The 10,442-nt window shown below is 37.8% G+C and overlaps 2 protein-coding genes across 2 annotated transcripts; one reads left to right on the top strand and one right to left on the bottom strand.

Annotated features, from left to right (window-relative positions):
- Positions 1 to 344: 344 nt before the first annotated feature.
- Positions 345 to 929, bottom strand: LOC131604232 (G-type lectin S-receptor-like serine/threonine-protein kinase At1g67520). The gene has a single exon (XM_058876689.1). The coding sequence runs from the start codon at positions 927 to 929 to the stop codon at positions 345 to 347; it is 585 nt and encodes a 194-aa protein (XP_058732672.1).
- A 389-nt stretch (positions 930 to 1,318) lies between these two features.
- LOC131604230 (uncharacterized) lies at positions 1,319 to 3,406 on the top strand. The gene is made up of 2 exons (XM_058876688.1): positions 1,319 to 2,851; positions 2,999 to 3,406. Exons 1-2 carry the CDS (start codon positions 1,319 to 1,321, stop codon positions 3,404 to 3,406), a joined length of 1,941 nt encoding a protein of 646 aa, XP_058732671.1.
- The last annotated feature ends 7,036 nt before the right edge of the window (positions 3,407 to 10,442 follow it).

Below are 10,442 nucleotides of genomic sequence, written 5' to 3'. Positions count from 1 at the left end.
ATGTGTATGTGTATGATAATTTATGAATTTTACTCTGAAACTCTATTATGCTGCAATATACTATAGATTATTCATTTGAAGGAAGTTTGTAATTATGTATTTTTTGTTTGTTTGTTTAGGGGAGGAATATTCTTGAAACAGATCATCCAGAAGGTCCTTTTGGCACTAAGGTCAGTGTTCTAACTTGTTTCTGAGCTCACTTAGATTTGTGTTTGCTGCTGCTTTCCTATGTGTTGGATTAGATCTTGCTAGAGTTGATTTTGACATGTACTTTGTAGCGGAATGATTTGTGTTTGATGACCTTTAAGTAGAAAAGTGATTTTTTGGCAAACTAGTAACTACTTTCATATCATAATATATTGGAAACTGACTATGCATTGATTATGATTTTCCTCTTTCACTTTGTTCATGCTTATTATCCATAGTAGTTGCAATTTGCAAGTATCATTACTATATCTATAACAAATATCTGCATTACCCAACTCTCCTTCCAAACTCACAAACCTCCCATCAGAGAAGAGTGCCCATTCTGTAAGCATCTTAGAGTTCCGATCTTTAATTTTGAAACTGAAAGAATCTTCATCCTTGTTAGAGATAATAACGTATTGATAATTTTGTTGAACATTTGCTGGAATATTGTCGAACAATCCATTATTTCCAAGTTTTCCGCTTTTCCAATACACTTTCCCGCGTTTCTTAATGTTCAATTCTTCTTCTTTTGGTTCCCATTCAAGACTAAATTCACCCAAATATGGCAGTGAAGGAGTCAACCACGAAATTAGAGACCAATTATGTCCCGTTTTTCGATTAACACCTAACTTCATCGCTGGGATCAAAATATCTGATGGATAATCAAAACTCTGCCACAATAAACTCGTAGTTCCATTGGGGTGAAGTTGTTCAAGTACAAAGTTACCTGTGTCTAGCATAGTAGCCAAAGTATTGTTTCTATAGGCTTTTTCTTATTTTCGACTATAAAAAAGAGTGTATGAGAGATTTGATCTTTGGTGGGAGGTAAATCTGTCTGGAATTTTTAGTGGAGGCTGTCTTTCTTTGGCTGGGAAGAGGAACTTCTCTCCAATCTCTGTCAGAGAGAGAGAGATCCGCCTCTGCCACCACCAACTGCATTTTATTTCTTGCAAAGATTCTGTCCCAGTAATTCCATTTATATACAATAATTCTGTCCCAGTAATTTTTTGGTTGCTCAACACATGTTTTGGTACTGTTAGTGCATTTTTTTATATGAATTCAGTTTTGAATGTGTTATGTGTTTTGAATGTGTTATGTGTTGTGTTTCAAATATATAGATTATCAAGCGATGGACAAAGAGTGGACTAAATTACCGTGGTTTAGTCAAGAGTACATCAACGGTGTTACTCGATTTTTAGACTTTGCCTTCACTAAAGGAAGTCCTCAAGGAGGTGAACTTCTATGCCCTTGTGCTAAGTGTAAAAATATATATTGGAAAACCAGGGATATTATTAGGGATCACATAATAGCCAAAGGTTTTCTTGACGGTTATGACGTTTGGGTGCACCATGGGGAGAAACTACAAAGGTCTATGGAAATTGGTGATGGGATGGAAGATCAAGATGGATCACATGATGACATTCCTGGCTTATTGCATGACATATATGGAGAAAGGGCAGAAGCACACGGAGTTGGTGAAGGTCCCAATGACGAAGCTAGAACGTTTTACAGTTTGATTAAAGAGGCGGAACAAGAACTGTACCCTGGATGCAAAGACTTCTCTTCGTTATCATTCAGGATTCGACTCTACTTGTTGAAATGTCTCCACGGCTGGAGCAATACGTCATTCACTGCCCTATTAGAATTATTGAAAGAAGCAATGCCTGATTTGAACATTCCGGAATCATTTTACAAGACAAAAGCCATGATAAGTGGTTTAGGCCTTGATTATAAGAAGATAGATGCGTGCCCAAATGATTGCATGCTATTTTGGAAGGAGCATGAAAAGGACAATTCTTTCACTATTTGTGAAGCTTCACGGTGGAAACAAAATGCTGCAACTGAAGGATGCGAGTCTGAGCAACCCAAAAATGACTGTAGAGTTCCTGCAAAAGTTTTGAGGCACTTTCCGTTGATTCCTAGACTACAAAGGTTGTTCATGTGTTCAAAGACAGCTGAGTCAATGAGATGGCATGAAGAAGAGCGCTCAAAGGATGGAAAATTGAGGCATCCTGCTGACGGTAAAGCGTGGAAGGACTTTGATGAGCTCCATCCAGATTTTTCTAGTGAGTCCCGCAATGTAAGACTTGGCTTAACGAGTGATGGGTTTAATCCATTTAGGACCATGAGCTTATCTCATAGTACATGGCCTGTCTTGATGATGGTATACAACACACCACCTTGGCTGTCCATGAAACCTGAATATACAATGTTGTCATTGTTGATTCCTGGACCAAAATCTCCAGGCAACGATATCGATGTTTACCTCCAACCACTGATAGAGGAGCTAAAGGAGTTATGGGAATCCGGCATAGAGACATATGATTCTTCAATGAATCAAACTTTTCAAATGCGTGCAGCTCTTCTGTGGACAATTAGTGACTACCCTGCTTATGCTATGTTGTCGGGATGGAGCACCAAAGGAAAATTGGCGTGTGCTTGTTGTAAATCTAACACCAATTCGTTATACCTCAAACACAGTCATAAGATGTGTTATATGGACCACCATACCTTTTTACCAAGAACTCATTCTTGGAGAGACGATGTCAAATCATTTAACGGAGAAGAAGAACATAGAACTGCACCATCCATGTTAAACGGGGCTGAAATTCTTGAACTCTTAAAAGATTTCAATAATGAATTTGGGAAGAAAAAGAAGAAAGTTGATGGCCCGTGGAAGAAGAGGTCAATTTTTTTTGAGTTGCCTTACTGGGCTCAAAATACATTGCGCCATAACTTAGATGTAATGCACATTGAAAAAAACATATTTGATAGTATTGTTGGAACTCTTTTGGACATCATGGGGAAGACAAAAGATCATATTAAAGCCCGTTATGATTTGCAAGAAATGGGAATTAGAGAAAAACCTCATCCAAGGGAGATTGGTGGAGGACGTTCAGAGTTTGCAAAAGCGTGTTTTTCAATGACTCCGCACGAGAAGTCAATTTTTTGTGGAGTTATAAAGGCTGCCAAGTTACCAGATGGGACTGCATCAAATATTTCAAAATGTGTACAAGTTGGTGACAGAAAAATATCTGGTTACAAGAGTCATGATGCGCATTTCATGTTACACTATTTGTTGCAAATCGCAATAAGAAGCACAATGCCCAAGGAGGTGGCAACCCCACTAATTCGTCTTGGTTCCTTTTTCCGCTCTCTATGTCAGAAAGTTATACAAGTGGAAGATTTAGATTACCTAGAAAATGAGATTGCATAGATACTTTGTCAGTTGGAGATGATATTTCCTCCAAGTTTCTTTGACATAATGGTTCACTTGCCTATTCACCTTGTAAATGAAGTTAGATTGGGTGGTCCTGTTCAATTTCGATGGATGTATCCCACCGAAAGATACTTGTGTAAACTTAAGAACTATGTCCGCAATAGAGCTTATCCTGAAGGTTCTATTGCCAAGGGGTATCTGGCTGAAGAAGCTATAACATTTTGCTCAAGGTATTTGCATAGCAATGTAGATACAAGGTTTAATAGGAAGAGTCGGAATTATGATGTTACCGATTCACTTGAAACAGATCCAGATGATTACTTTACAACTGCCGGTCGTCCTTTAGGGGGGGCAGGCAAACCCTTTCATCTTGATGTGAAATCAAAGGATGATGCCCATCGATACATCTTATTCAATTGCAATGAAGTTCAAATTTACATCAGGTAGAACAATAACTATTTGTCCTCCTATGTATTTATCTACTAATCCTAAGATTAGAGATATGTTAACATATAATTTGTTGACTTTTGTAGTGAGCATGATCAAAGTGTTAATTCAAACACTAACAAAAGGAAGTGGACCAAGGCCAAAACTCAATGTAAAGAATTTAGTGAATGGTTTAAAACTCGTGCCCAGAATGATGATGTGCCATTACAACTTGAAAAACTTTCTAGAGGTCCTAATTTTGTTGCAAAGAGGTATCCAGGTTATGTCATTAATGGATATAGGTTCCATACTAGGAAACGAGATACAAATCGCAAAACTCAAAATTCTGGCGTAACTTTAGTTTCACTAACTTCAAGTTTCGCTAGCTCCAAGGATGGAAATCCTAGGACAGAACCCATCACATATTATGGAACCATTGTTGATATAATTGAGTTATACTACTATGGAAATTTCAACTTTGTATTGTTTAAGTGCGATTGGTTTGAGGTTGAAAAAGACAAATACGGACTTACTTGTGTGCGTTTCAATAAGAAAATTTATCAGAATGATCCATTTGTGCTACCTTCTCAAGTTCATCAATGTTACTATATCCAAGACCCTTTTGATCCAAACCGGCATTATGCTCTGCAAACAGTTCCACGAGATTTCTTTAACATTGCTGACTCGTCGAACTTACAAGCTGAAAGTGGAGAAAATAGTGATGGTGATGGTGAATTAAATTGGGTTAGGGAAGACATACCTGCAACAATAGCTGAAACACCTTATGAAATGAATGAAGCTGAAAGTGATGGAGAGGATTTTGATTATGATGATACCCTATTTGATTTCATGGACTAATGTTAATCTATTTCATTTCTGGTGTAATACATTTCTTTTTTATTTTCCATTTGAACTTTTCATGTATTGGTTTTATGAGCTGTTTTCATTAGGAGAATGACAATATCATTAGAATTTCTGATGTAACTGATTGGATATTGCAAATTAGTGAATTATTTGTGACTGGTTTTTATTTGTGACTGATTAGAATTTCTTTTTCCTGATGTAACTGGTTTTTATTTTCCATTCTGATATCATTAGAATTTCATGTCCAGTAATTTGTGAGTTATTGTTAACCGTTTGATATCATTAGAATTTCCATTCTGATTTGTGACTGATTAGAATTTCTTTTTCCTGATGTAACTTCTTTTAATATTTTCCATGTTAACAGAAAATGAAGAAGGTTTCAAACTTGCAAAAGAAGACGGCTGCCGCACAAAAGGGTGAACAAGTTACCGCCAATTTTCGGTTGCCTCTATTTAGATCCAGTGCTGAATTGGCTAAGAAGTATGATATCAAATGCGAGATGGTAAATAATAATAACCGTGAAGGAACTAGTAAAGTGGGCATCCGACCTCCTTTTGTGCCTGCATCTAGGGAACTATTCAACTTATCTAAGTTTGAAACTGCTGCTTCAAAGATTGATAGTTCGGCCGATGTGTTTTATCCAACCAAAATGAGGACAAGGCAGACAACTCCCAGAAAAGTAGGGGCTGAATGTACTGATTCAAGGACCATGCAGCAAGTGAATCCCAAAACAGGGCCTGAAATTGCTTCAAGGACCAGGCAGCAACTTGCTAAAAAAACAGGGCCTGAAATTGTTGATTCAAGGACCAGGCAACAACAAGGAAATGATAAGCAGAATCCTTCAAGTGCAAGTGCAAAGCAGCAACAAGGAAGTGCAAAGCAGCAACAAGTTTCAAGTGCTAAACAACAAGTTTCAAGCGCTAAGCAACAAGTTTCAAGTGCTAAGCAACAAGCTTCGAGTGCGAATCAGAAACGTCCTTCAATTACGTCTCAGCAACTTCCTTCAAGTGCAAAGCAGAATACTTCAAGTGCAAAGCAGCAACCTAAGGAGAAACGGGTGGCTGACACTGCTGATTCAAGGTCAAACCAGAATCGTATGAAAAGGGCAATGATAGAAGTCGATGGAAATTCCGGGAAAGGGCAAGGACAAACCGTGAAGAAGACAAAACGAAGCCCAGTGTGTAAATCAACATCCATTGAAGAATTCCTCAAAGAAAATGGGGAAAATAGTGAAGAAGATGAATGTGAGAATCTTGAGGAAGAAGAAAATATGATGGGTGAAGAGGAAAACACTCAGCAAAATGGAAGTAAACAAACTGAAGGTACGTACTAAGCTTCGTGTCATGCATTATTCTTTATTATTGTTTCATTCAAATTTATATCCCATGATAATTATATTTTATCTAACACAAGGGAAAGTAAGAAAAGGACACTGTCATACCCTAATTTTTGACCCCCCTGAGATGACATATCTTCAGGATTTTCATCAGGTCAAGATAAGTACTCAGAGCAGTCATTCCTCCATCTGGTATTTGATCGAGGATGCTCAAAGACAAGAAAGCTCAGGCAAAGGATCAATCAATACAAGGATTAGTCTCTAATACAATCATGGGGCTCAAGGACTTCATTTTTCTCATCTATGATTGATTAGACATCCAGTCATTTAAGCACAGGTTTACTCAGGTCACCAGACTAGGGTTTTGAGCCTATCAAGGACTGAAATCAGGGATCACATTTGGGAAACCCTAAAAAGCCTCAGAGGGTCATTCAAAGACATCAATCATCTTCAAATACCTCATATGACAAGATCCACTGGACATCACACCTCAATTCAAAGTCTACAGTCATTATTTTCACATGGTCGACAAATTAGGGTTTTGACCTAATTCACCAAGATGGTTGACTTTTAATCAGGGCATGAATCCAAAACTCAAGACATGATTCAAGAATCTCTACTACCTCAATATAATCCATTTATATCATTCATTTGAGGAGAAGATCTTGTTTCTACACAAAGGCCCAAAAACTCACTTTGTCAGGAAAAGTCAACTGTGAAGGACCATCTTTGACTTTTAAGGTTTTTGGTCAAAAAATGACTTTCAAAGATCAATATCATCAATATATGGATGTCAAAGTCATTTGGCCAAAGAAATTCAAAGAAATTCATCAAGGAGCGAAAAGTCGGGAATTAGGGTTTTTGAAGGCATGGTGAGATCTCAAAATTTCACCTACACAACTCAAAAAACTTCCAACATGAAAGTTGTAGATCTTGCAAAATAAAACAACATCTTACAAGGGAACTTTTTCCAAAAGATCAATCATTTTTGAAGTTTTGAAAATTTGGAAGTTTAGGTCATAAACACTTAGAAATTTTTCTAAGTGTTTTAACCTAGTTTTCTTCCAACTTTGGCCTCATTTTTCACAAATTTCCCAAAGGATTCTGAAGAAGACATAAACTAATGATTCAAAGTAGATGTTTAGGGCTTTCCTGTTAGACGTTGGCCTAAGGATCTAGAGGGGGGGTGAATAGATCCTACACAGTTTTTCCGGGATTTTTACAGCTTATAGCGAAAGCGGTTCTGAATCGACTTGCGTCTATTCCGGACCGCTATTGCAAAGGTTTATATGTGTTACAAAACCACAAAATATTTGAAATCACAGATAAAGAGATATGCTACCGAGTCAATACGCGTCACAGTTGAATATCGATTACGTTCTAGATTGACAAACTTTGATTTGCAATGCAGTAAGGTGGATTAAACAAAAAGACAAACACTTGGTGACAATATTCAAATTGATGCTTATTCAAGATGTGGTGAATTGTGATGTTTATGCAGAACTTTTAATTCACAATTTTAACACTTGAATCATTGATCAATTTAGCAATTATACCAATTATGAACAGAATGAAAAAGGAAAAGATAAAGGCGATAAGAACACGATATTTGTTTAGGCAGTTCGTCGACCGTCCTCGCTACGACTACGTCTGCCCCCAATTCCAAATTGAAATTGGGTAATCTTTCATTAATGTTGAAAGTAGTATATACAAAGAAGATAACAAAGTGATAAACGATAAACCAATTATGTCGATCCTTTGAATCTTCTTCCCCCTTAATCTTGACCAAGATCAAGGTTATCCAAGAGCTTCACTTTGATTCCCTTCTGCAGTGTCTTGATTCCTTGAACTCCCCGTTCCTCTATCGTTACACTCAGCCGAATCCTCAATGAACGCCTCTTGATAAAAACCCCCAAGAACCACCCGTCGTGGAGGACAAAACCCGCAGATTTTATTCACCAACAAACCCCACAAACCTTCACCCACTAGGAATCTTCAATTCCGTTCCATGGACGTTATCGAACTCATCACTAACCCACAACGCAAGAATGATTATGTGTAATTGTGTTGGAGATGACGAAGAACGAAGATGAGAAGCGTTTATGTATCTTTCAGTCGTTGGTGTTGCTGAATAATTAACCCTTGCACAATATATATGATTGCATAACAGTTGGAATCAAGAATAACTGAATTTTGGACTTTCTTGATCAATTAGGTCGACCTCTTGTAGAGGCTAGGTCGACCTAGCAGTGCTAGCTGAATTTTGCTCCCAGTTAGGTCGACCTGTTGAAGGAGTCGGTCGACCAGAATCCTCTTCTGGTGCGTTCTGGGAACATTTTCTCAGATTAGGTCGACCTAGTTGCTATGTAGGTCGACCTAACAGACTGATATGAAGATTTCTTCATTTTGAGTTGACCTAAATGGTCTGTGAGTCGACCTAGCAGAAGTATATGAATTTTCCTTCATTTTAGGTCGACCTGGGTTGACAGTAGGTCGACCTAACTGCTAATTTTCTGCATTTTTCATGTCCAGCTTGTGTTGAGTCGACTTATATGCATAGTGGATCATCTTGTGCTTTCATGAGTGATCAAATGCTTTGCTTTCTGATTCCTCCTTGTTGTTTGGATGCTTGTTTGAGTTTGCCATAAATCAAAAACATCTTTGAGTGTAATCTTGTATTTACATACTCCCCCTTTTTGATGATGGCAAACCAATAGTCGAAAGCTTTGGTAGTAAGTGACATAGACTCAACAAGGCTCCATCTACTTCACAACCGAGCAATCTCTTCACAAAGCTCCCCCGTACACCCAGCATCTATTGCATCTATACCGAGCAATCTCTTCACAGAGCTCCCCCGTACACTCAGCATCTATTGCATCTATCTCCCCCTTTGACAACATCAAAAAGAGAAACAAAGAAACAGAATAGAAGAGTAACAAGAGAAACATAGATAAAAACTCGAGCATGCATAGTCGGATATTAAAATGAAACGTGTACAAGAGTAAGAGATATATGTGTATAAAATCACTATAAGCATGTTAATTGATAGCATATTACAGTATCAATGAAGTTTTTGGAAGTGAACAGTAAACATGTTACCCTCTTCTCATTGTATAGGTGTCATTGTTCATGGAAGTCCTTAGTCATTGACTTGAGGAAGAGCTACCTTTAAGAAATGATGTTAGCTTGAGAATAAACAATATATATAGAAATAAAGTAAAGAAATAAAATTAGGAGGAACAAACGTAGTTAGCCCAAATTAGAGATATCTAGTATCCCTAATTCCCTACGGATGTTGAAGTGTTGCTCCGTTGCTAGAGGTTTGGTGAATATGTCGGCTAGTTGTTTCTTGCTTTCTATATGTTCAAGTGTGACGTCTCCTTTCTCTACATGATCTCTTAGGAAGTGATGCCTTATTTCAATATGTTTTGTACGTGAGTGTAGGACAGGATTCTTGCTTAAGTTTATTGCACTTGTGTTGTCGCACATGATAGGTATGTGGTCAAGCGTAATGCCAAAGTCAAGGAGTTGTTGCTTGAGCCATAATATCTGCACACAACAGCTTCCTGCAGCTACATATTCTGCTTCAGCAGTAGATAATGCAACCGATGCTTGTTTCTTGCTATGCCAACTTATCAATGAATTTGAGAAAAGGTGACATGTTCCACTGGTGCTTTTTCTGTCAGATTTGCAGCCAGCAAAATCTGAGTCCGAGAATCCTACCAAGTAACAATCATCTCCGTTTGGATACCATAGACCATAAGTAGTAGTTCCACGTAAATAGCGCAGAATTCTTTTGACAGCCTTTAGGTGAGATTCTTTTGGACACGATTGATATCTTGCACACATACACACACTAAACATAATGTCTGGTCTTGATGCGGTAAGGTATAATAGTGAACCTATCATACCTCGGTACAGTTTTTCATCAACCTCTTTACCTTTTTCATCTTTGTCTAGGTTAGTGTTTGTTGCCATAGGTGTGTTAATTTCCTTTGCCTCACTCATTCCAAATTTCTTGAGCAGCTCTGTACAATATTTGGTTTGACTCACAAACGTTCCATGACTGAGTTGCTTGATTTGTAGACCAAGGAAGAAATTTAGTTCACCCATGAGACTCATCTCAAATTCACTCTGCATAAGCTTAGAGAAATCTTTGACAAGTTTTGCATTAGTCGATCCAAATATTATATCATCAACATATACTTGAACTAAGAGAATATCTTTATCCTTTCGTTTAATAAAAAGAGTAGTGTCAACTTTACCTCTAGAATACCCTTGACTAAGAAGAAATTTACTCAATCTTTCGTACCAAGCCCGAGGGGCTTGTTTAAGACCATAAAGAGCACGTTTCAGCTTATAAACATGAGTAGGATACATGTAATTCTCAAAGCCAGGTGGCTGAGC

Source organism: Vicia villosa, linkage group LG5 (assembly GCF_029867415.1).
Source record: "Vicia villosa cultivar HV-30 ecotype Madison, WI linkage group LG5, Vvil1.0, whole genome shotgun sequence".
Classification (NCBI taxonomy): Eukaryota; Viridiplantae; Streptophyta; class Magnoliopsida; order Fabales; family Fabaceae; genus Vicia; species Vicia villosa.
This window is presented reverse-complemented; position numbering and strand designations above follow the sequence as displayed.